Consider the following 27443-nt stretch of genomic DNA (forward strand, 5'->3'; position numbering starts at 1 on the left):
CGTCGGCGGGGCCCAGGAGGCTGGGTTTGTAGCAAATCGGCAGCCTTGCCACGCGATGGCAAGGCTGGCGACTGCTACTATGGAAACAGGAGCCCTAACAATGGACTCCTGTCTGCCATTACGTAAGCTGATTAGGCCCCGCCCAGAGGCGGAGCCTGATCGGCTTGCTGTCAGTGAACAACTGACAGTTCCAATACATTGCACTACATAGGTAGTGCAATGTATTAGAACATCAAACGAACAGTTGGACCTTCAAGTCCCCTACTGGGACTAAAAAAAAGTGTAAAAAAAAGTAAAAATAAAAGTTGTAAAACATACAATAAAAGTTTCAAGTAATAAAAGAAAACACAATCGCCCTTTTTCCCTTATCAAGTCATTTATTATTGAAAATAATAATAAAGCAATACATATTTGGTATCGCTGCGACCGTAACGACCTAAACTATAAAAATATGATGTTATTTATCCAGCGCAGTGAACGCCGTAAAAAAAACAAACCTCAAAAACACTGCCATAATTACTGGTTTTTTTGGTCACTGTCTTCCAAAAATTGAAATAAAAAGTGATCAAAAAGTCGCATGTATCCAAAAATGGTACCTATAAAATCTATATCTCGTCTCGCAAAAAACAAACCCTCACACAACTCCAACGCCGACATTTTTTTAAAGTTATGGCTCTCACAACATGGCGACAGAAAAAATACATTCTCTTTCCAAAAGCAATTTTATTGTGCAAAAAGTTCTATAAATTAGGTATCGCCGGAATCGTACTGACCCGCAGAATAAAGGTAACATGTAATTTATAACGCATGGTGAACGTTGTATATTAAAAAAAAAAAAACTATGGCAGAATTGCTGTTTTTTTTGTCACCTTGCCTCCCAAAAAAAGGATAACAAGTGATCAAAAAGTTGCATGTACACCAATATGGTACCAATAAATGCTACAGCTCGTCCCGTAAAAAAAGAGCCCTCATACCACTACGTCTATGAAAAAATAAAATAAGTTAAGGCTCCAATACGTCAGGAAATAAAATATATGCAGTTGTGCCGGCCCGAGGGGAACATTTCTTCTGTTTCAAAAGGCGATGTATCAAGGCACTAAAATTAGGGAACCAGGGAGGGGAGGGCCCAAACCTATCCGCTGGAAGCAACGGTGCCCGTATTATACCAGGACAACACTTTCCCGGCAAAATTCCCCAAACTGCAAAGGTGTGGAGTGTGGACCAAAAGGGGGATAAGGAAGGACATTTATCAGTGTGACACCGGCCTGTGCAGAAAGGATCGATCACAGCGTAATACACATCTATGGATCATTTTATTGTTTTTTTACCCCATTATTATACCACCTAACTATGCCCCTGATGTACTCTGCCGAGCTCACATATGCCCCCACATTATAAACGGAAACAGTGATACTCCAAACAAAACTATTACCAAGCAAATTCCACGCTCCAAAAGCCAAATGGCGCTCCCACCCATCTGAGCCCTACAGTGTTCCCAAACAGCTGTTTACGTCCACATATATGGCATTGCTATACCCGGGAGAACCCTTTTAACAATTTTTGAGGTGTGTGTCCCCAGTGGCATAAGCTGGGCACGACATATTTGACAATGAATTGGCATATCTAGGGAAAATTTTTAATTTGTACCTTCGGCAGCGCAATCATTTATGGAAAAGACACGTGGGGTGAAAATGCTCACTACACCCCTTAATAAATGCCTTGAGGGGTGCAGTTTCCAAAATGGGGTCACTTCTCAGGGGTTTCTTTTATTTCACATCAGAGCCTCTGCAATTGTGAACCAATACTTTATATGTCGCCAAATTAGGCCTCAATTTCACATGGTACTCTTTCACTCCTGAGCCCTGTCGAATGTCCAGGCAAAAGATTAGGGCCACACGTAGGGTGTTTCTAAAACCGGGAAACACCACATAATAATTGAGAGCTGTCTTGTTATGGTGGCACAAGCTGGGCACCACATATTGGCGTATCTAAGGATAAATTCCCATTTTCACTCTCTCACATCGTGTGCACACGAATTTCTGCAAAACACCTGTGGGGTTAACATGCTCACTACACCCCTAGGTGAATACCTTGAGGTTGTTGCTTCCAAAATGGGGTCACTTCTGGGGGGGATCCACTGTTTTGGTTCCACAGGGACTTTGCAAATGCAACATAGCGACCAGAAACCAAATGCAGCAAAATCTGTACACAAAAAGCAAATGGCGCTCCTTCCCTTCTGAGCCCTGCCGTGTGCCCAAACAGCAGTTTATGACCATGTGTGGGGTATTGCCGTACTCCAGAGAAGTTGCTTTACAAATGTTGAGGGTTCTTTTTTCCTTTTATTTGTTGAGAAAATTTGGAGCTAAAGCTACGTCTTATTGAATAAAAAAGGATTTTTTTTATTTTCACTGCCCAATTCTAATAAAATCTATGAAACACCTGTGGGGTCAAAATGCTCACTACACCCCTAGATGGATTCCTCAAGGGTGTAGTTTTCTCAATGGAGTCACTTTTTTGGCATTTTCACTGTTTTGGTCCCTTAGGGGCTTTGCAAAGGCGACATGGCCTCCGCAAACCATTCCTGCTAAATTTGAGCTCCAAAAGCCAAATGGCGCTCTTTTCCTTTTAAGCCCTGCTGTGTGTCCAAACAGCCATTTATTACCACATGTGGGGTATTGTTTTACTCCGGAGAAATTTCTTTACAAATGTTGCGGTGCTTTTTCTCCTTTAGTCCTTGTGAAAATTAGAAAAAATTAGCTAAACCTACATTTTCTTTGAAAGAATGTAGATTTTAATTTTCACGGCCTACTTCCAATAATTTCTGCAACAAACCTGCGGGGTCAAAATGCTCACTATACCCCTAGATAATTTCCTCAAGGGGTGTAGTTTCCCAAATGGGGTCACATTTGGAGGATTTCCACTGTTTTGGCATTGAAAGAGCCCTGCAAACCCGACATGGTGCCTAACATATTTTCTAATAAAAAGGAGGCCCAAAATCCATTATGTGCTCTTTTGCTTCGGAGGCCTGTGCTTCAGTCCATTACCACACTAGGGCCACATGTGGGATATTTCTAAAAACTGCAAAATGTGGGCAATAAATATTGAGTTGCATTTCTCTGGTAAAAACTTCTGTGTTACAGAAAAAATAGATTAAAAATGAATTTCTGCAACAAAAAAAATGAAATTTGAAAATTTCACCTCTACGTTGATTTAATTCCTGTGAAACGTTTAAAGGGTTAATAAACTTTCTAAATGCTGTTTTGAATACTTTGAGGGGTGAAGATTTTAAAATGGGGTGACTTTTTGGTGGTTTCTAATATATAAGGCCCTAAAAGCCGCTTCACAACTGAACTGGCCCCTGTAAAAATAGCCTTTTGAAATTTTCTTGAAAATGTGAGAAATTGCTGCTAACGTTCTAAGCCTTGTGACGTCATAGAAAAATAAAAGGACGTTCAAAAAACGATGCCAATCTAAAGTAGACATGTGGGGGATGTTAATTAGCAACAATTTTGTGTGGTATAACGGCCTGTCTTACAAGCAGATACATTTACATTTAGAAAAATGCTAATTATTGCAATTTTTCACAACATTTTGGTGTTTTTCACTGATAAATATTGAATTTATTGACCAAATTTTTCCACTATCATAAACTCCAATGTTTTACGAGAAAACAATCTCAGAATCTCTTTGATAGGTAAAAGCATTCCAGAGTTATTACCACATAAAGTGAAATATGTCAGTTTGAAAAAATGCGTCTGGTCCTGAAGGCCAAAATGAGCTTGGTCCTGAAGGGGTTAAATTACATATACCCATAAAATATTTTGTTTTTTTTGGGGTTTTTTTTTAAGTTAAAATTTTATTCTGCTTCTTCTTTGTTATATCTGTGTCTGGTAAAACAAAGTCTGCATGTCTCACATAAGTTGTCACCCGTTTTTCTCAGTGACAGAGATGTTTAGTTATACAGTGCTGTATAAGAGCCAGGATTACAGGGTAGCTGGAGTATGACTACAGTTGGAGCTTTAATTGTATTCACTGTAAAGCAACAATCTAGTTGTTTGATAAAATATGAACTTCTAAGTAGTTGTGTTCAGCCCTGCCATTTTGTTTTTGTATAAAAATGAAGGACATGGATTGAGACAGTAGTGTGAAGCTGCCTCAAGAGACTGCTGATACGGCAACCGCACAGTCTTCTTTATGGAGCAGGCAGGCTTAGACTGGTAATGTCATGTACCAGCGTCTGCCCTCTCTCTCTCCAATCAGCAGCTCCTGCTTACTGTAATCCAGTACCGTCGTGTCGATATTCATTTTATTTTGATTAATTTTATTTTTTTATTTTATACATGCTATATACATTGAAAATTTGAACTGTCAAAGACGTTAAGGGCAAAAACGTGATTACTACTCTATTTCCGCCTTGTGCGTTCCCAGAACGCATAAGGTACACTCAGAATAACCGTATCACACCACCTGACTGCCTTCCTTTGGGTGAGTTAAAATTGTTCTGGTGTAATGAAGGGGATGCCATAATAAATATAGTTATTTCCTCTGCTGAATATACATAGGTTAGGCGAACCTATAGCTAAAATGAGTGATGTAATTTCAACCCCTTTTTTTGGCATTCACATGAAATTAACCATATGGTGTCATCCAAGTAATTAAGAATGGCCAGTAATCTCCACACGTGTAATTTAACCTTTTTAAAGTATATTTTTGGCCTTCTGGGCTTTGTTTTATGGACGGTTTGGTATTGCAGTTAAGCTCCTTTCACTTGAATAGGGATTAGCTGCATCACCAGGCACTGCCCAAAGACAGACGTGTGTAGTTCTCTGATTTTGGCCCAAAAAGTAAAATGACTCCTTCCTTCAGATGTTAACACTTTTAGATTTTTGTGAGGTACATAGAAAAAGACATAAATTAAAAAAGAAAAACAGTATTAGCAATTTGACGGATGATAAAAATTTGGTTTTGAAACAGCGTCTGGAAGCGATGACCTTCTTTTAAATGTGGAAATGTGGCTTTAATGTATCAATAACAGTTTGAAAATGGTTGAAGACATCCTCACTGATTGAGTAATCTATGGGATTTTCCAAGGTGACCCTACGAATATGTATCTAATGGAGTTAAAATGCCTTCAGGACAACGTTTGAAAGGAAAATACTTTTGGCTAATGACTAATATAATTTTCATTTAAATCCACTCCCTACTATAGCCATTAGCCATATTTTTATGCACTCCCTAAAGTTTGCCAAAAGAAAATCCCACCACCTAGTAGGCCTATCGTGTTGGGGAATAACATATCTGACTGACTGAATAAGTATTTATGTTAACATCCCTTTTGTTGGGAGGGTTTACCATCATATCTTAAAGATACAAAGGATCCAGCAACAAAATTAGAAGGTATAAAAGTTACACCCGATTCTGGAATAATGATAGTTTTTTCTAATACTGAACAACCCCTAAAATTAATGTACAGATCGATAGACCGTGTACTATTCATAAAGTTCATTATGTGTGCTAACTTAAAACAAATAAATTCCTCTCTGGAATTCTTAAAGGAATACTTCGCAGAATTTGAGTGAAGGAGATTAAAGACCACATAATCCACACAAAATGCTGAGATGATCTGAGATCTAAAGGTTACACTCTTACTTGGGGTCTAATTTCCCACTCTCTGTGAGACAGATACAGTATGTGAAATAGCAGAGAGGAAATGTATTAAGACTGGCGTTACACCAGTTCTTAATCTAAAACACAATTTTTTCCGCAAATTGCAAATTTTAATCAGTTTGCACCTTTTCTACGCTAGAAAACTGGTGTAGCATGCGTAATAAATTCCCCATAAGGATTTATTTACATGTTAAAGGGTTTACCCAGTCCTAAGAAATTGATGGCCTATCCTCAGGACAGGCCATCAATATCTGATCGTTCGGGGTCCGACTCCCAGCACCCCTGACCATCAGCTGTTTTGAAGGAGCCGCAGCACTCTCCCCCTTCATTTTCTTTACTGCTCACACTGTGAAGTGCCAACTTGCTTGGAGCGGCGGTTCACAGTTTTACAGCCTTCTCCCATTGAATTGAATGAGAGAAGGCTGTAATACTGTGAACCGCAGCTATAAGGCTGGGTTCACATGACCTATTTTCAGGCGTAAACGAGGCGTATTATGCCTCGATTTACGCCTGAAAATACGGCTACAATACGTTGGCAAACATCTGCCCATTCATTTGAATGGGTTTGCCGACGACCAGTAATTTACGCGTCGTCGTTTGACAGCTGTCAAACGACGACGTGTAAAATGACTGCCTCGTCAAAGAAGTGCAGGGCACTTCTTTGAAACGTAATTTGAGCCGTTTTTCACTGAAGTCAATGAAGCACAGCTCAAGATTACGGGCGTCAGAGACGCCTCGCATAATGCGAGGAGGAGCTTTTACGTCTGAAACGACGCAGCTGTTTTCTCCTGAAAACAGTCTGTATTTTCAGACGTAAAAGGAAGCTAGCGTGTGCACATACCCTAAGTGTGTCGGCAATTCACAGTGTGAGCAGTAAAAGAAATGAACGTCCCCTTCAAAACATCTGATTGGTGGGAGTATTGGGAGTCGGACCCCAACCGATCAGATATTGATGGGCCATAATTTTCTTAGGACTGGAAAAGCCTTTTACTCAATAAAAAACATCTTGGTGGAGATGTACTGTATGAAGGGTTGGTCCAAATGAAAAATGGAGTAGTTGCCTTTGGAAACCATTCAGATTCCACCTCCTCCGCTTTTTAAGTGTTCTTTATGCTCTCGATTTCGATAATAGAAATAGTGGATATCTGTGACTCTCACTGATGTCACTTATGTGTATCCGTAGTCCACCCCAGGAAAGTATTGTTTGGAAGTTATTCCTATGTTGTTTAATACGGTTTCTAAAGACATTATAAAAATAATAAAGCAATATTGTGTTTGTTTAATTTGAAAGTCCATTTCGTTCGTGATATAACAAGCTGTGAGGTCTAAATGCACGCACATCACCGTTGTGTTTCCAGTGGAGGTTAATACATAGTTTCACCCTTTTTTCTGGACTATATATATTCTGAATCCATTAAATAGTTGCGTTTTTTTTTTGTTTTTTTTGTAAGCATGATATAGTACATTGCAATTCTATGCTCAAGTAACATTGTAACCTATGTATATGAGCTACCACACCGCAAGATAATTATACAGAAGTTCCCCTATCTACTTTGAAGCGGTTCTGCTTTGTTTCGCTAATGAAATTCAGAGCATTTTTTGTTTGCCATTATTCAAAATGTTATTACCCATACTGAACACTCAATGACTTAAGGTGGATTAATTAAACTGTAGCTGGTTTGCCATCTGGGTGCAACGTATTTAGCTACTTTTCTATAAGGAAGATTTTTCATTGAATAAAGTGTTTTTGAGGAGGTGGTTGCCAGGTTGTGTTCTCTAAAAGATAAATGTTAGACCCAGCTTCAATTAATGCCATCATAACTGCAATAAAAGGCGGCTGCTTGTGGATGTTTTTTCACCTGCCCGCAGTTTGCACAAAAAGGGCTAATACATTATTTGGGAGAAGATGTTATGGCTTTTTGCAGAAGCACAGACAAGTACATTTAAGTTCAGCACACTCATTTCACCCAACGGAGGGGGGGGGGAAAAAGAGATGACAGGCATAAACCTAATCTGATTTTTATGGCTCAAGCGGATTCATTAAATTAGAGCGCTTGGTGTTCGTGTTCATTAATGAACTGGTGCCATATGCTTTAACTACCCTGGTCAATAGCTGATAAAGAAAAGCTCTTGTTCTGAAAGACAGAATTAAAAATAAAAAGAGAGGGAGGAACAGCTGGATAAAAATATCCTGGTTTTGGACTTGTATCAGAGGAGTTGCTTTTATTTCAGTAAGCTACAACTGAGGCAATATGGCTCACAATTTGTGACCCAAAGGTAGTCATACATTACTGGAATACAGCCTACTGCGCCTCACATTACACAGATGTGAAGGCCTGATTATAGCTGCTTCATAATTAACAGTGATCCGATTTGTTTTGTGGCATAAATGGTGCATGTGTAGAACATTAGCCATGGCACTCTCATTCAAATTCAACTCAAGGGCTCAGCGGCAGGCGGGTCACGAGCTTCAGGGAGTTGAAGCACAAGCTACTCCATATGTTCTTGCTGCATCTTACTATGGCTACGAGTGCAAGTTAAGTTCCCTAAAGAACCTAATCGTGTTCTGTAATTACAGCGCGGCTTTCTGCTGGCTAGAAATGAGGGAAAAGCTAAAACACTCCCTCATCAGATAATTTGTAAATTACTTTACATGGTGGATGCCTAACTCAGTTGGTTTTCGACTGCTGAAATTATAAATAATTGTAACAGATGTGGCAATATGGCTGGTCTCCAATAAACGAGGCCCTTGGTAATTTGGCCGACCCTTTGACAGGCCAATTTAATAAAATGTGAACAAAATCTTCTTGCTAATAATTTATCATCCTTTTTCCCCACTGAATAAACTTAATTACCCTAGCAGTTAACAAGGTCACACCCAGATGCCAAACTCGGCTACAGTTTTGATAATGCAATCAGGAATTGAGAGGTGATGACAGTATTGTTGTTTTTTCATTACCTGGCTCCATATAAACACAGGTGGCGTAGCTTCCTTGTCAGTTTTTAATAATTACAGGCTATTATGGAATGCATAGTTAGCAGATTGAAAACCACACTTTAGTGAATTTTGTTTGAGTATGATTGAGATTTTACTGTATAGAGCTGATATCTGGAAAATCTCGCCGGCACTTGGTGCTAACCGACCGCTCATAGGTAACTCGTAGGTGACATCAGGAATATTTTTATTTTACAGTCTGCATTGTTTCAGTAAATCCTGACGTTTTCGTGACCTTTTGCAATCTAGCCTTTATTGTTTAAAGCTTATATAATTGGCTCTAAATGTGACACGCTTGAAGACACAGCATAGACACTGCAAGGTTAAAGGTTGAGAACTTCTAACGAAGGTGGCTTACTCTATATATTGCTTTGTGTAGCAGTGATATCCGTGAAAAAATATCTATATGCATTCCATTTTTGAAAAAAAAATAAATCACTAAGCTTTTTACTATTCTGTTTTAAAAAAAATTTATTGGATGTTGAAGGGCCCTTAGTTAAAGGCAATGATGGCATTATGAGGGTATTTTAATCGGGTATTACGTTATTTGGGTTTTTTGGGGTTATTTTTCAAATTGAGAAAGTTTGTTAAAGCTAGAAGCAATTAATATTTTTCTTATAGTCACATGAGTGGACAGGCCAATAACTTCACATTTATTCTGAGTATCTTTGCTGTTTAAAAAAAAATGTTTTCATTATAGAGAGATTTTTTGTACATTTATGATAAACATGCAAACTCTGGTTTTATTCATAACAGATTTCAACCCCTTATCCCCCTGTGGCGACATTTATAATTTTAGTTTTTTATTTTAGTTTTTCCATCGTCTCATTCTAAGAGCCAGAACATTTTTTATTTTTCTATCTACATAGCCGTATGAGGGCTTATTTTTTTGCAGGACAAGTTATAGTTTTTAGTTGTACCATTTAATGTACTGGGAAACTGAAAAAAAATAATATTTGTGAGGAGGAATGTTAAAACTGATTCCTCCATTGGGTTTCCGTTTTTATGGCGTTCATGTGCGGTAAAAGCCCTCTTCCTCTGTCTAACCACTGAGATGCCGCAATCGCTATTGACCACTTAGTGTGGACAAGTTTTAAGACTTTGAAATCTCACCAGTACTGAAACTGTTGTGATTTACGAAGCATAAAATGCATCATCAGAAACGGAACCAAAAAGTGGAGTACATGGCGTGTGCCACATTACCTTCTCCTACCTTGACAGTTTTGAAATGTGTTAAAGAGAAATACTCAACTAAGAGGAGTCTTGTAATGCGCTAAATTTATGAATAGTTGCTGCAGATTACTAGTATACGTGTAATCCAATCATTAGGTGGCGTTAGGAAGAAATGTGTCTAAGAGGCCTAGCAAGTTATGCCAATTCTATTATTCCATGTGCAGGATTCTAATAAATTTGCCATTATTAAATCTTACCCAAATAATGATTTAAAGGGGTTTTCCCACAAACACATGTACCCCCTATCCACAGGATAGGGGAAACCTGTATGATTGTTAGGGGTCCGACCGGTGGGACCTCTAATGATGAGTAGAACGGTGGCACCGTTCTCATCGCTAGGGGTCTGAGTGGTCAGACCACCAGTGATCACACATTTATCCCCTATCCTGTAGATAGGGGATACATGTGTTTCAAAGGAGAAACCCCCTTTAAGGGAGATCCTGCAGATGCCTGCTGGAATAAATTATGGCTGTTGAGTGCGTATGTAGTAAATCATGGCTACCTTGCCTTCCCAATGTTGGCAAGCACTGGAAAAGTTCTATTTTGAGTGGTCCCTCACATGATAACTTTGACTAATAATCCTTTTATTACTTTTCATGCTTAAGACACCAATCCCATCTTTATTAACTTAATCTGACTTCCATTTCACTTACCAATACCTTCTACATGTGCTTTGGATCAGAAATGGCAGCCAAGACTCATTAATGCAAAATGCTCCTTCCGTTGGGTTTATATCTAATGATTAATGAGAAAACAATGGAGATTTTCACATTTCCCTCTTTACTTAGAGACTTATAATACATAACGCGACATCAGTCTCTATATCCACAGGACTGCATTTTGTGTGGTCCTCCACTTTGACGTCCTTAAGAAAATGTATGACAAGATACAAGGTTAATTTTATACCCTAATGGAAATCGTGTATAAAATTATCGGAAATTCTCTGCACAAAAACAAACTAGTTTGCGCTTTATCATGGTAAACTAGACATCTGCCAAAGGCTCTGGGAAACGTAGGTCTATGTTACAGGTAACCATATCATGCTTCGTTGCTGTGAAAAAGTGTACCCTCTAAAGAACATAGTAAAGATAGTAGAGGCAATATATCAAAAGGTTTACACCAGTTTTCTGAATTAAAAAAAAGTCACAAATTTTGGTGCATGCCATGCTTGCGCTAAAATTTGTGTCATTTTACTTTTCTTACCACTTTCCCAAAGTGGCAAGAAAAGGGGTAGGGTTTATCCTTGCGGCGGGGCCTTTGCTGGAACAACAGCTTTATCATAATTTACATCCGTTGCTATCGTAAGTTATGGAAGAAATAGACACCTGCTCATAGCAGGCGTAGATTTACATTTCTTTTGCATGTACCGTCAAAAAATGCCCCACATGTAATAAGAGCTGTGTGCCCCTTAATATATTTGACGCATTTTACGCTGATGTCAATTAATTTAAGATTTATGTTTGAAATGCCAGTCTTAATATATTGCTTCCCAATGTCCCCACAAACGCATCAGATCGGGTACCATCCTTGGTAAGGATATCAAAACCCAACCAAATTTGTTGTTGGTTCTCATGACCCTTATGCTTTCTCTCATTTTACCAATGACTAGTATTTACCAAAATCCTACTAGTTCTGGTACAGGGGTTGGTATTACTATTCCACTTGTGGCTAGTTGGACCTAACCTAAAATGCATTTAACAAGTGTTACACAGAAAACACTTTTAGCATCACAACAGTTCAATGAATTTGTGATTTCTTTTCTCCTCCACTATAGTTGGATGTTTTTATATATATTTGTTTATACGTCTGCTCATGCATCGGTACATTAAAGCTTAGTCTGAAGTTCAGTACTTTATGCTGCAGCCAACTTAAAATATGGTTATCAGACCTTGTCCACTTTTCTTAAAATATTGTTTAGCAAAAGGTTCGAGCGTCCAATTATCCCTCAAACAGTTTAATTTTCCATGTGGAAATTCCGCAGCGAATTACAGTCCCAGCCATGTGGGTGAAATTTGAGCAAATCTCATCCACATGCTGCTGAACATTTTCCGCACGATAATCAGAGCATGTCGCGGAATTTCAAATCCTCAGCATGCTTATTATTATGTTTTGGATGTTCACTGCGGATTTCACCCTTTTTAATATAGAATGGGTAAACTTCACATGTAACACATGCAGAAATGCTGCGGAATACACTACAGAAAATCAACAGCATTTCTGTCCCCTGTGAATCCAGCCTTAAGTTGGCCACACACATTAGATGTATGGTAGCCAAATTCACCAAATTCGGCGGGACCAGCCGACCATCTAATGTATATGGTGGCGTCCCAACTCTCCCCGATGGTAGATGTCCGGGGAAAGAAGGTTATAAACGAGGTCAAGTTTTTTTTTTTAGCCAAGCAAGCAACTGTAGAGAGCATGCTTCCTCCGAACAGTAATTGGGAAATAATGGCTTTTTACAGAAATTTGTGTGATCTATTAATTGTGGAATAGAATTTCTTCTTTAATTATGATTTTAATTACTGCAGGACTTGGATCATCCATCCCTTGCGGAACTGGAACTCATAATAGCTTCACAAAAATCAGAAATAAAATTTCTACTGGACAAACTTAAAGCAGCGGATCTCAACTTAACACAAGTAAATAATTGTGGAAGGGATGCACTTGAGAGCAGCATCCTGAGGGCTGGGAGAACACATGAGGTAAGAAGTCTTTTATTGTCTGGTGCATTTGTGTCAATTCGAGGTTATTCGAATCAAAAAGCTTTTCCCACTAGGATTTCAGGAACTAACTTTTTAATAAGTCTACCTTATAATTTTTGCAACTGCTTGGAAGAATGATTAAACCATTTGCCAAAGGCTTGTTATATTTTGTTACATGCCATGATTATAACATTTAGGATGAACATTCTCTGAAGCTGCTTCTTCCTGTCTGCACGCCCTACTGTCAGTGTTTTCCCTTTAGCTACATTTTTTCTTCTACTGTATCGAACATTTTTGTTCAATTATTGATATAATTATAGGACTGGTTAATTGGTACTAATTGGCAGTCTATACTATAGTACAAATGGCACTGAGGGATATTGGCAAAGTACAAAATCTATTTGGATAAAAAAAAAAAAAACACAATATACACTTTACGGCCAAAAGTATGTGGACAGCCCCCCTAATTTTTTAGCTAAAGTGTTTCAGCCGCCTCCATTGTAGATGGGTGCATATAGTCAAGCACACAGCTATGCAATCTACATAGAGAAACATTTGCAGTAGTAATGAAGAGCTCAGTGGCTTTAAACTTGACATTGGCATGGGTTGCCACCTTTAGTCAGTTTGTGAAGTTTCTGATCTGCTAAATCTGCCCCAGTCAACTGTAGTGCTATTGTTGGGAAGTGGAAGCATCTAGGATTAACAACAATTCAGCCCCAAAGCAGTAGACCACGCAAACTTAGACCTTATTCACACGACAGGGTTTCCCGGCCATGTAATGGCTGTTGATAAAACGGCCGTCACACGGCCGCAGTAGGAACAATAGACCCCTAATGGGGCTATTCACACGACCGATTTTTTTTGACGGCCCGGGAAACCCGGCCGTCAGAAAATGGGACATGCCCTATTTTCGGCCGTTCACCCGGCTGCCCGGCTCCCATAGAAGTCTATGGGGCCGGCTAATACACGGCCATCACTTGAATGTGCTCCAAGTGACGGCCGTGTCTTCTGTCGCTCGCTCTTTCCTCTATCTCCCCACAGTGCAAAGTACATGTGAGGAGGAGGGTTTTTTTTTTTCTCCCTGTAGGAGCGGTATTCCCAATCCCCGTCCACAGCTTCGGCAACGCTGTGGCCGGGGATTCCGCTCCAGGAGAAGTCCGTGACTTCACTGTGTCCATATATGGACACAGTGACGTCACAGACTTCTGAAGCAGAATCCACGGCGATGTGGCCGGGGATTCCGCTCCAGGAGAAGTCCCTGCCTTCACTGTCCATATATGGACACAGTGATGTCAGGGACTTCTGAAGCGGAATCCCCACCGCTGTGGCCAGGGATTCCGATCCAGGAGAAGTCCCTCACTTCACTGTCCATATATGGACAGTGAAGTGAGGAACTTCTCCTAGAGCCGTCCCCTACAGGAAAGTAGGGGGGGTGCCATCTATGGGGGGTGACTATGTACAGGGGGGCTGTGTGGCATTACCTACAGGGGGGCTGTGTGGCATTACCTACAGGGGGTCTGTGTGGCACTACCTACAGGGGGTCTGTGTGGCACTACCTACAAGGGGGGCTGTTTGGCACTACCTACAAGGGGGGCTGTGTGGCACTACCTACAAGGGGGGCTGTGTGGCATTACCTACAGGGGGTCTGTGTGGCACTACCTACAAGGGGGCTGTGTGGCACTACCTACAGGTTGGCTGTGGCAGTATCTACAGAGGGAAGTGTGTGGCAAAAAATGTATAAATGAAAGTCATCCGATTTTAAAACGGACAGGGAAAAAACGGAAGCAAAATAAGTCAAAATCGGCCGTTAAAAACTGCAACACGAAACGGAATCGGAATGGATGCAAAACGGATTCAAAACGGTCGGGAAAAACGACCCAAAACTACCGCTTTTATCGGCCGACACTCGGACCCTGTCGTGTGAATAAGGCCTTAGAGTGGGGCCATCGAGTAATAAAGTGCGTGGCGCATAAAAAAAAAAAAATATCCTCTGTTGCATTCTTCACTAAGGGTACAGTATGTTCACATGGCATATGTTTGAGGCAGAAAAATACGAGGTTGATTTCAAGGGAAAACAGTCACTGAATCCAGCAGTTTTTGGAGTTGATTTTCAAAGCGCTTTTGATTTTTGCAAGTGTTTTGAGGCGTATTTTTGAACCATTTTTTGTAGTGTCAATAAAAAAATCTGCTTGTACAAGGCTTCAAGAACTGACATGCTACTTCTTTTTTAAGATACGTATTTTTATGAGGCGTTATTTTTAATTTAGCAGTGTAATACGCAGTGTATTTCTTATTGAAATCAATGGGAAACTGTTTGCAGGCGCATTTCAAGTGTATTTTGGAGTGTAATACGAGCGTTTTATGCTCCAAAATACACCTGTCGAGGGTACCCCCTTTAAACCACTTTACATCTCTATTGAACGCAGCAAGGAGGACGTGTTTTGGAGTTTTAGGATGTGTATTTTTACTAGGCTTTTTTTTTAAATTCAGCAGCGCAAAAATATGCTTCAAATGAACTACTCAGTGTATTTCCCATTGAAATACACCTGCAAACAGTTTCCCATTGATTTCAAGTATAGTTTTACGCTCCAAAATACTCCTGAAAATAAACTGTGTGAACATACCTCAAGCGTCAGAATGTAGTATTTTTTTATTTTGTAATGAACCTCAGACTGTTGGTCTTTCCCAACTTGACACATCTTTAGAAATATAGATCCCCTTGGACTGTTAAGTGCCATAGTAAAAACAGACATTACAATCCAAACTGATTAAAACAAAAAACAACTAGCGTATTTTTTTTGACTATAGGACGCACATAAATTGTAGCATACAAGAGGAGAAAAAAATGGTTTTGCCTTTAACTGTACGTTTCCTGGGTAATATTTAGACAATAGGGTACCACAGTGCCCCCAACACAATGCCAGCCGCAGTACCCCATAACAATGCCAGCCACAGTGCCCCATAACAATGCCAGCCACAGTGCCCCAATATATATATACAGTAGGAGGAATTAAAGGCTATGTAAACCTTTGCGGGCATTTTTTTTTTTTTTTTATAAACCGGTCAGTCAGTGTGTTTGGACTTTATAAATTGTTTTTATTTAAAATTTGTTTTCATTTTTGAGATACAGCTGCTCTGTATTCTCTATACAGAGCATCTGTATGTAGTTCTAAAGCCTGCTCCCGTCAGGTCCGCGGGACTGACGGGTTCAGTGAAAGTGGGTCCACCTGTTCTCTATTACATCTAAGTTCATAATTTAGATGTGATAGATTACAGGTGGATCACATGCAGGACCCGCTTTAGAGAATACAGAGCAGCTGTATCTCAAAAAGCAAGTCAACTTTTCGTTTGTGAAAGAAAACAACAAAATAAAACCCCCAAAACAACCCACGTATAGAGAAAAATGGCACCATACAGTGATTCTACAGTGATAGTGATCCATACATTGATACAATTAGATTCTAAGGGTGTATTTACACACTTAACAATAAATGGCTGTATAATACGGAGCGGAATGCCGTTTTTCCCATTGAAATCAATGGGCAGATGTTTGGAGGCGTACAGCCCCCATATTTTCAGCCGTTTATCGGTCCGTTTACAGGCCGAAAAACGGCTGAAAATAGGCCAGGTGAACATACTCTAAGGCGATGTTCACACTCTAGACTAAAAACCGCTGTAAAATACGGAGCTGTTTTCAAGGGAAAACAACCCCTGATTTTCAGCCGTTTTTCATGCATCAAGCGTTTTCTGATGCGTTTTTACGGCCGTTTTTGGAGCTGTTTTTCTATTGACACAATAAAAAACGGCTCAAGAAGTGAAATGCACTTTTTTTACGCTCCGTTATTAAAGACTGTGCGTAAAAAAAATGCCCTGTGAGAACGGAACTTAGAATTATATTGTAAGGGTGTATTCACACGCTTAACAAAAAATGGCTGTAAAATACGGAGCGCCGTTTTTCCCATTGACATCAATGGGCAGCTGTTTGGAGGCGTTCAGCATACTTATTTTCAGCCGTTTTTCGGCGCGTTTGCAGCCGTGTGAACATAAGAATGAAAGGCTGGAGTAGCATTGGTAAAATAATTTTATTGGATTAAATAGAATCACTTTGTTAGATATCAAGTGTGATGTCATTAATAAATGAATGTGGTTACGTATCGGTTTTTAGCATAACATAAAATGGCATGGCCTGTCTAAATACGTTTTGTATTGTAGGGAAATGACGGATTTATTTACTAGTTAGTTGTCTGGCTATTGTACTGTTTCAGTAAATAAGAGGAGTTGTACTGTAAAGAGGCCAAATATTTCTAGTTGGACACCTAATTGGTGCCCATTGCTGAAATGATTTGTAAGCCAAATGTGGCCAACGTTTTGGCTTGGAATACCATTGGCGGGCCAGTTTCAGCAGTTCATCTGTATGCATTTTTCTATAATGAGCTTAGCTGTAATGAGGGCAATTTGCATTTGAAAATCCCAATCTGTTTGTGACAATGCTGTTCCAAGGCTGTCCGCCACTACTGTAAACTGAAGCTTTTATTTTTCTTTAGTTTATCTTCAAATCCATTTTAATTATGACAAAAATGAGGGACTCTATATGATTGCAGTCAATTTTTTATTACATGCTATAAACGTTTGTTTTTATTTTTAAACTTTATTTTTTTGTCATTTTTATTATTGATTATATTACAAAGGTTTACGTACAACAAGTTTAGATGAGTGCTATTGCTCAGTGCAGTTATTGCAAATGGTCTTGACTGCACATTCATGTTGGGAATCTCCTATTCCGCCACACCCCAAAGGTTCTCTATTGATTTGAAATCTGGTGATTTTGCAGACTATTAGATTACACTGGACTCTGCGATTTTATGGAACAAGCTTCATTCAATGTGTGCCTTTTCACATGACACTTTACCTACTGGTAGTAGCCACTAGAAGATAGATGGCTTTGAAAGCATGCACATAGTCTGCGACATCACTCTGGTAGGCTGTAGTATTTAAACAATGCTCTTTTGATATTAACCCGTTCCCACACAGTGGCGTACATTTACGGTGCTGGAGGGAGGTACTGCCTGCACAGGGGTGTGCATGTATCAGCAGCGGGTGTCAGCTGTAACATACAGCTGACAGCTTTCTGCAATGGCTGGGACTGGGGCTAGCTCCGATCCTGGCCGTCTAAGACCTTAGATGCTGTGGTTAATAGCGACCCCGGCATCTAAGAAGCTTGACCTAAGGAGGGGACTTAGTCTGTCAGCTCATCGGTGCCCAGTGATGCAATCGTGGGTTTGCCAATAGGTTACTATAGCAGCAGGGGGCCCAACAACGACCGCCTATATGTCTGCTATGGACGTGAGCCTAAAAGGCAGAAGCAGAGCCTAGTAGGCTGCTTTCAGTAGAATAATGACAGACAAAATACACTGCACTACATAATTACTACAGTGTATTATGTAAGCGCAAGTCCTCTTGTGGGACTAAGGGTGTGTTCAAATCGGCGTTCGGGTTCCGCTAGACCTTTCCGTCGGAGGAACCCATCAACGGAAAGGCAAACTGAAACCATATCTTCCGTTTGCATTACCATTGATTTCAATGGTAATGCTTCCGTTGCTAATTGTTTCCGCTTGTCTCTGTTCCATAAGGTTTCAGTTTTTTTCAACTAAAACAATAGCGTAGTCGACTGCGCTATTGTTTCCGCAAAAAAACAAAAACGGAAACCATTTGCGGAATCATTACCATTGAAATCAATGCTAATTCAAACCGAAGCTATGGTTTCCGTTTGCCTTTCCGTTGATGGGTTCCTTCGATGGAAAAGTCTAGAGGAACCCATCAATGGAACCACGACGCTGATGTGAACAGGCCCTAATAAATACTGTGTGTTTTTGTTTTGAAGTAAAAAACAAAAACAAATTCCAAGGAACATAATCCAAAAATCGCCTTTTTTTCCTACTAAAAAAATGCTTTTTGTGGTAAAACAAAAATGACAATACAGAATTAGCATCACCACATCCACTACGATCCCTACTATAAAATGGTCACGTTGTTTATTCTGCACGGTGATCACACTAAAACACTTAAAAACAATGCCAGAATTGCTATTTGTTGTTCATCCAGCCTAAAAAAGGAACAAAAATTATCAAAAAGTCGTATGTACCACAAATTGGTACTAATAAAAACGACAGTTTGTCTTGCAAAAATAAGGCCCTCAAACAGCTCCATCGACAGAAAAAAAATGTTTTTTAGTAAAACATAAAAAAATATAAATTTGGTATCGCCGTAATCATACTCATACACAGAATAAAGTTAACTTGTCATTTATACCACACGTTGCACATCATAAAGACCAAACCTAGAAAACAATAGCGTAATTGCTGCCCCCCTAAAGAACAAACTAAAAACGTATACAAGTGCTCCAAAAACTGTGCCATTTAAAAGTACTACTCATCCCGCAGAAAACAAGCCTTCATACAGCTATGTCGATGGAAAAAAAAAAGTTACGACTCTTGTAATGAGACTATCAAAAAACAAGCTAAAACACTGGGGGCTAGGGCTAAAACTCGCTGCACCCTTAACCGCTTAGGGACGCAGCCTAGTTTGGGCCTTAAGGCTCAGAGCCCATTTTTCAAATCTGACATATTTCACTTTAGGTGGTAATAACGTCGGAATGCTTAAACCTATCCAAGTGATTCTGAAATTGTTTTCTCGTGACACATTGGGCTTTATGTTAGTGGTGAAATTTGGACGATATATTCAGTGTTTATTGGTCAAAACTTGCAAAATTTAGAGAAAATGTATAAAAAAATTTGCATTTTTCTGAATTTAAATGCATCTGCTTGTAAAACAGATGGTTATAACACCCAAAATAGTTACTAGTTAACATTTCCCATAAGTCTACTTTAGATTGGCATCTTTTTTTGAACATTCTTTTATTTTTCTTGGACGTTACAAGGCTTAGAACATAAACAGCAATTTCTCATATTTTTAAGAAAATTTCAAAAGCCTTTTTTTTAAGGTACCTGTTCGGTTCCGAAGTGACTTTGAGGGGCCTATGTATTAGAAACCCCCATAAAACACCCCATTTTGAAAACTAGACCCCAAAGTATTCAAAACAACATTTATAAAGTTTATTTAACCCTTTAGGCATTTAGGCATTTCACCGGAATTAAAGCAAAGTGGAGGTGACATTTGCAAATTTCATTTTTCTTGCTGAATTTCAATTGTATTAGTTTTTTTCTGTAACACTGAAGGTTTTACCAGAGAAACACTACTAAATATGTATTGTCCAGATTCAGCAGTTTTTAGAAATGTCCCCCATGTGGCTCTAGTGTGCTCGTGGACACGAGCCCCAGAGGCAAAGAAGCACCTAGTGCATTTTGAGGCCTCTTTTTTTTTTTTATTAGAATATAAAAATTTCTTATTTTCACAAGAAATAAAATACCCCATTTTGTTGCCCAATTTGTCCTGAGTGTGGCAATACCCAGTTTGTGGTGATAAACTGCCGTTTGGGCCCATGGGAGGGCTCAGTAGGAAAGGACCACCATTTGGCCTACTGGGGATTTTCTGGTGCGAAGTCATGTATGCAGAAGCCCCTGAGGTACCAGTACAGTTGAAACCCCCCAAGAAGTGACCCCGTTTTAAAAACTACACCCCTTAAGGCATTCATCTAGAGGTGTAGTGAGCATTTTGACTGGAGACATACACCCCATAAACTGTAATGTGGGTTCTCACGGGTATGGCAATACCCTACATCTGGCTGTTATCAGCTGCCTGGGCACACAGCGGGGCTCAGAAGGGAAGGATGAGGGGGATAAGCTGTGTGGAGTGCATCAGGGTAAGTAAAACTGGGGTAGATTATAAATCCAGGGATGTATGATACATTTTAAAACACTCTTTCATACAGAACCTTAGTTTTTCAGGACACGTGTCACATTGATATATTGTGTCCTTCCTTATCCCCCTCTTATAGCAGACTTTGCACCTCTTTTGACTTTTTCCCTTCTTGCCAGTTTGGGGAACTTCTCCTGGAAAGTGTTGCCCTGGTACGATGCGCGTGGCCCCGCTTCCAGAAGTACTGGGTACCCCCCTTCCTGGTCCCTACAAATTAGTTTCTTAATAACCACCTCTTGAAATTCTAGGAAAGTTTCCGTCTGGCCTGTACATCGACATTGTACAATGCAATCTGTATGATGTGCATGGCCAGCTTCTTATGCCACACTGCATGGCGCTTCAGGGCTTGACCAGCAAGTCCACCCCTCCCATGTACCTATTGGAGTCCAGGATGCAGTCTGGTTTGGGGGTCTCTGTACTGGTACCTCGTACAGGTACATGGGTACTGGTGTGGGCATGTATTGTTGTGAATACAAGGACATCTCTCTTGTCTTGTATTTGACATAAAATATGTTGCTGCCAGATTGTGCCCTGCTCTCACCCCTTCTTGTTTGCCCAAACAGTGTCTTAGGGAGGCCTCTCAGATTTCTTCTAGCAGTGCCGCATGCCGCAGTACTTCTGGAAGCGAGGCAGTTGAAGAGTGGGACGCTGGCATAAAAATTATCCAGGTAGAGGTGGTAACCCTGGTCCAGCAGTGGGTGCACCAAATCCCACACAATTTTTGCATTAACTCCCAGTAAGGGGGCATTCTGGGGGCTGAATACTGGTGTCCTTTCCTTCATATATCCTATATTTGTAGGTATACTCTGATGCACTCTCGCACAGCTTATACATCTTCACGCCATACCTTGCCCTCTTACCCGGCAGAATTGAAGCCTCCCTCTAAAATGTACCAAGGACTCAACAATAGAAATACAATTCTTTGGTGTGAATGCTTGGGAAAACCGGCCACTGAAACGGTCTAATAGGGGTCTCTGTTTATACAAACGGTCAAAACTGGGGTCATCTCAGGGTGGGCATGGCTCATTATTATTTTTTTTTAGGTTCCAGTTCAGTTCTGAAGTTGCTTTGAGGGGCATATATATTAGAAACCCCTATCAAACACCCCATTTTAGAAACTAGACCCCTCAAAGTATTCACAACAGCATTTAGAACGTTTATGAACCCTTTAGGTGTTTCACGGGAATTTAGAGCAAAGTAGAGGTGAAATTTACATATTTTGTGTTTTTTTGTCAGAAAATCCTTTTTATACCATTTTTTTTTATAACACAAAAGGTTTTACCAGAGAAACGCAACTCAATACTTATTGCCCAAATTCTGCAGTTTTGAGAAATATCCCACATGTGGCCCTAGTGCGGTAATGGACTGAAGCACCGGCCTCCGAAGCAAAGGACCACCTAGAGGATTTTGAGGCCTCCTTTTTATTAGGCACCATGTCCGGTTTGAGGAGGTCTTGTGGTGCCAAAACAGTGGAAACCCCCCAAAAGTGACCCCATTTTGGAAACTAGACCCCTTGAGAAATTCATTGTAGTTTTCATGGAGTGCATGCGGCTTTTTGATCAGTTTTTATTCTATTTTTAGGTGGCGTGGTGACTAAAAAACAGCAATTCTACTATTGTTTTTTTATTCTATTTTTTTACAGCGTTCACCGTGCGCTATAAATGACATATTCACTTTATTCTGCGGGGTGATACGATTATGGTGATACCATATGTTTATAGTTGTTTTTTATGTCTTATGGCGTTTGCACAATAAAATACTTTCTGTAAAAAATCATTCACTTTTTGTGTTACCTTATTCTAAGCGCCAGAACGTTTTTATTTTTCCATCAAGAAAGCCGTGCGAGGACTTATTTTTTGCGTAACGAACTGTAGTTTCGATCAGGACCATTTTTAGGTACATGCGACATTTGATCTCTTTATTCCATTTTTTGGGAGGTGTAGTGACCAAACAATTGTGATTCTGGTACGGTTTATTATTATTTTCTTTTATGGCGTTCACCGCGCGGCATAAATAACGAAATCATTTTGTAGTTCAGGCCGATACCAATTATGTATAGTTTATTTGTTTGTTTATATATTTTTATTAATAATAAAGGACTAATAAGGGAAAAAGGGGGATTTTTACTTTTATTACTTTTAAAACTTTTATTTTTTTATTTTGACACATTTTTTTTTTACTTTATTACTTTGTCCCACTAGGGGACTTGAGGGCAGGAGGCCCTGATTGCAATTCTAATACACTGCACTACATGCGTAATTCAGTGTATTAGAGCTGTCAGCTACTCACTGACAGCAAGCATAGTGGGTCCTGACTTGGTCAGGACCCACTAGGCTTCCGTAGATGCCATAGCAACCATCACCTGCCACTATCATGTAGCGGGCCGTCGATTGTTGGTTTAACCCCTAAGAAGTCGAGATCGCTATTGAACGCGGCTTCGAAGGGGTTAATCAGCGGGGACACCGCGATTGTCCCCACTGTAGGAGACTGCTTCTAAGGGGTTAATCAGTGGGGACACCGCGATCGGTCCCCACTGTAGGAGCTGCGGCAAAGTAAATAAAGCCTTACACTATTAAGGGTATGTTCACACGCTGAGTCAAAAACGTCTGAAAATACGGAATGGTTTTCAAGGACCATGTGAACATACCCTTACACAAACAGCCTGAGCCTTGACACAAGGCAGGAGAGATCTATGGATTCATGTGGTTTACCCTAAATTATGTCCCATCATCTGCATGTGCAGAAGAACTTGAGCTTTGTTAGATTATGGGAGTTGAAGCCGTATTACATCGGCCAATTTTGATCGTTAATCGGCTCGTTAATCAGGCGCTTTTTTGCTTCTGTCACAAGGAGCTATGGATAGGGATGAGTGGTTCTCCGATCGCTCGTCCTCATACATTATTATCATGTCGGCAGCACATCTCCATGTTTACACAGGGAGATGTGTTGCTGACAACGATTATCTTTTACTTTTTTTAAAACTAAACTATCAGCAGATGAACGAGTTTGCTGCCCTGCTTACACAGGGCAATTATCGGCAACGAGTATTCTATTAACAAGGCAGTCTCTCCAAACATTTATTTCCCGTCTTGGTGTTTTGGTCCTAACAACAACTGAACCTATTAACTATGTCTGAATGTTTTTCTAGAAATCTTCATTATAAAAAAAAATAATTACAAAAAATATTATTTTGTAATAAAGACAATTTCTAGGAAATAAGGGGCTAGGGTAGATATCCCTTACCATTTACCTCAGTTTTTGGCATAGTACTAGTTATTAGTTGTAGTTAATGTGTCAGGCCATGGGTGGCTATGCCCACTTCTGGTACGCCGCACCCACTTTTTGCTAAAGTGCCATAAGCGGCATAAATGCATCAAAGATTAATTTTTTTTTGCACAAATTGCGATTCTTTTATATGACAGAAAATGTAATTAGAACATTTGATAAGGGTGCAGTCACACGCGGCAGATTTTGTTGCAGAAATATCTGCATCTAAAAATCTGTTCGGGTATGTTCACACGGCAAACCAAAGACGGCTGTAAATACAGAGCGGTTTTCAAGGGAAAACAGCCCCTGATTTTCAGCCTTTTTTTGCGGCCGTTTTTGGAGTTTTTGAGTCACTGAAAAACTGCTCCAAAAACCGCTCAAGAAGTGACTTGCACTTCTTTTTACGCGGCCGTTTTTAAAACCGCTCCGCGAGACCGGAACGTCGTCTTTCCTTTTGATATCAATGGGCAGATGTTTGGAGGCGTTCAGCCCCCCGCATTTTTAGCCGTTTTTCGGGGCGTTTGCGGCCCGAAAAACGTCTGAAAATAGGTCGTTTGAACATACGCTCACATTCATCTGAATGGAACTTGCAGAAATCCATGCACCTGCTGCAGAAACCAACATTCATATGGATGGAACTGATTTTTAGTCACAGAAATTTATGCAACAAAATCTGCTGCATGTGACTGTACCCTAAGGCCAAATACACACAATGCGGATCACGTGCAGAATTTCTGTGCGTATTATTGTGTAGCAAATCTGCAGCGTAATACAGTACCAGCAAGAAATCTCATCTACACGTTGCAGATTTTTTTTTATGCATGTAAATTGACCTGCGAAGCGTATTTTAAAATCTGCAGCATGTCCATTTATCTTTCGTTTCCATTTGCGAATTGTATCTGACTAGCACTATAAAAACGCACCTATATCTGCATCAAAATATAAAAAAAGCACCTAAGAACTCCTCAAAAAATGCACTATTAGGTGCGGTTTTTACGTGCAGAATTACCTGTGTTTACGTGGGGCTTTGATGCAGATTTTCTACACTAAATTCCATAACGTCTGCATGTAACCGAAGGCCTCATCCACATGACCGTGTTTAGTCCGTGGTATACGGACGGTATGTCGGATGCGTTTCCCGGACCGAACACACTGCCGGGAGCCGGGCTCCTAGCATAATAGTTATGTGTGATGCTAGGACTCCCTGCCTCCCCTCGGAAATACTGCCCCATACTGAAAACATGATTACAGTACAGGACAGTATTTCCGCTGAGAGGCAGGGACTCCTAGCATCACACATAACTGATGCTATGAACTCTCGCTCACCGAACTGTGTTCGGTCCGGGAAACGCGGCCGACGTACGGTCCGTATACCACGGACTAAACACGGTCGTGTGCCTGAGGCCTTAGAGTTCTTCCACCTTGAGTTTTTTCTTGTCTACTTGGCTAATGAAACTTTCTAGAACCATTGTACCAGAGGATTTTCCCAGGTTTGTTGGAATCCCATTTTTCTCTATTGGATATGTATTCTGTTGTACATTGATTTGTTGTCATATGATTGGCTGATTAGATATTTGTATTGATAGGCAACTTATATAGAGTTATATTAGTTGCCTTTAGAAAGGACCAAAGGCTCCTAATCCATCCCTTTGGTCCTTTCTATATAACCCTCTAAAGTGACTATTATTTACGCCTGATGCACACGACCGTGTGCGCCGTCCGAGTCCTGTCAGTGATCCGAGGAAAGATAGGACATGTTTATCTTTCCTCGGATCGGAGACTCGGATCATTTTTCATGGACCCGATTCACCCGCTAAAGTGTATGGGTCCGTGAAGACTATTGGGTGCCACTCGGATGCCGTCAAAAACGGCCCGAGTGGCACAACGGTCGTGTGCATGACGCATTAGTCTTTTCAGGCCAAGTAATAGATTACATGTTCTGCTTTACAGTGTACCTGCACCTGGAGCCAATCCTTACAGTGGCTTCCTAAGGCCTTCACATTGATACTTCATAGATTATCCCTTGCCTACCCATCACATTTTATACTGTGGATGTGTTTCGGTCTTTATTAGTGAGCTCTCTGCTGTTCCAGACATAGTGTAGAAATGGCCTTTGTTTAAAGAAAAAAAAAAGTAAACTATCACTAAACCCGCACCTTTCTAGTTTGATTTTGTAGTCCTAAATCTAATCTATTTCAATATCACTTTAGTATGTGGACCCATTATAAATTATAATGGTAAAGTAAAATAACTTTTAATGGATTATGGCTGAAAATTTCATGATAATCTATTATTTATAGGAATATTTTTGAAGAGCAAATATAAGTCCTTGCACTATCCTCTTTTGACAACTTGTTAATGCTGTTCAGTTCTTTCTTAGTCATGTCTGTTTTTGGAAACCCTAGGTAACAAACCAATTAGGTGTCCTTTACAGCTAACCTGGGGGTTCATTACCCATATTTCTAAAGTCTAGAATGAGTAATTTGCCTAGGTCAAACCCTTGGTTCTGTACTTCCGTACAACTAGGCGGAGTTGTCCTTGATAAGTCTGAGAAAGTTGGGTGAGAACCCAAGTGATAGCTCGTATATGGGTGTTTTTGGTTGCTACTTCGCGTTCCTAGAATCATATGGAACTAAGAAATGGCTGAATACAATTTTAACCAAGAGGATAAGTCAAGAACTCCAATTCACTGATGTTTTAATTTTTTCATTTATTTTTGGAGGAAATAATTACATTTTGATATATTTTTACAGTATTGTAAAATAGCATATTCTATAACGCAGTTCTGATGGTAAATTTAGTCATAAGTGTTACTATAATTGCCGGTATTAGCAAAGGCACATGAATTTAAATGTCACATGCATGAAGGTACATTCCAGGAAAATGAACCATTTTACTACCTATGTGGGGCACTTATTTTGTGCTAGGTCAGACAACATGATTATTACCTAATATATACTCCCTCTTTCTCACTGTACAGATTAGACATCCTCTAACAATGTTCTTCAATTGATTCTGTATAAGGGCAGTGTGTAAGGCAGAAAGTCATATATATATATATATATTATATATATATATATATATATATATATATATATATATAGTACAAGAAGCCGTTGTGGTTTAATAGCCTTACTTTTTATATATCGGTTACCAGATTGTTATACAAAGCTGTGTATAATGGATCCACATATTCATGTCTCTAGTTAGCTACGTTATAGTTAATGACCATATGGTCATTACACTATAAGATGCGCTGTCTGTTGTATTTATATTCCTCAAGCATATTGTTCCTTCTTCTTCACAGTGTGTTAAACTATTTCAAAGGGAAAAAAAATCCTTTCCCTCTTGTTTCCGGTTGTCCTATCAAGTGTAACCTTGGACCCTTATAGAGCAATTAGACCATCCTCTATCCCCTCCTTTGTAATGAGGTTTCTTACAATCCTTAGTCTATAACCCTTTAGTCTTCCCTAATGGGACATCATTATTCTGAAAGAAACAATGTAAATGTAAATGAATATTCTCATTAACGAGTCACAGAGAAACCTTTAGCGGTAGCACTGTGGTAATTCTGCTTGTTATTTCTCCAGTATTCCAGGCAGGATTTTTTTTATAATTCATTATTAGTATTCTCAATTACTTGTTCTTTAATTTTGCATGTCTTTCATAATCCAATGTTCAACTCCTTCAACCATGTCCTTGTT

At 39.8% G+C, this 27443-nt stretch overlaps 1 protein-coding gene across 1 annotated transcript in view; it reads left to right on the forward strand.

The window, feature by feature from the left end:
• The window catches only part of CNTLN (centlein), a 396875-nt gene that overhangs the window by 149966 nt on the left and 219466 nt on the right, over positions 1–27443 (forward strand). Inside the window, exon 10 of the mRNA XM_075825669.1 lies at positions 12424–12597. Within this exon, the coding sequence (XP_075681784.1) occupies positions 12424–12597 (174 nt within the window). The remainder of the gene's footprint in view (positions 1–12423; positions 12598–27443) is intronic.

This window comes from Rhinoderma darwinii, chromosome 1 (assembly GCF_050947455.1).
Source record: "Rhinoderma darwinii isolate aRhiDar2 chromosome 1, aRhiDar2.hap1, whole genome shotgun sequence".
NCBI lineage: Eukaryota > Metazoa > Chordata > Amphibia > Anura > Rhinodermatidae > Rhinoderma > Rhinoderma darwinii.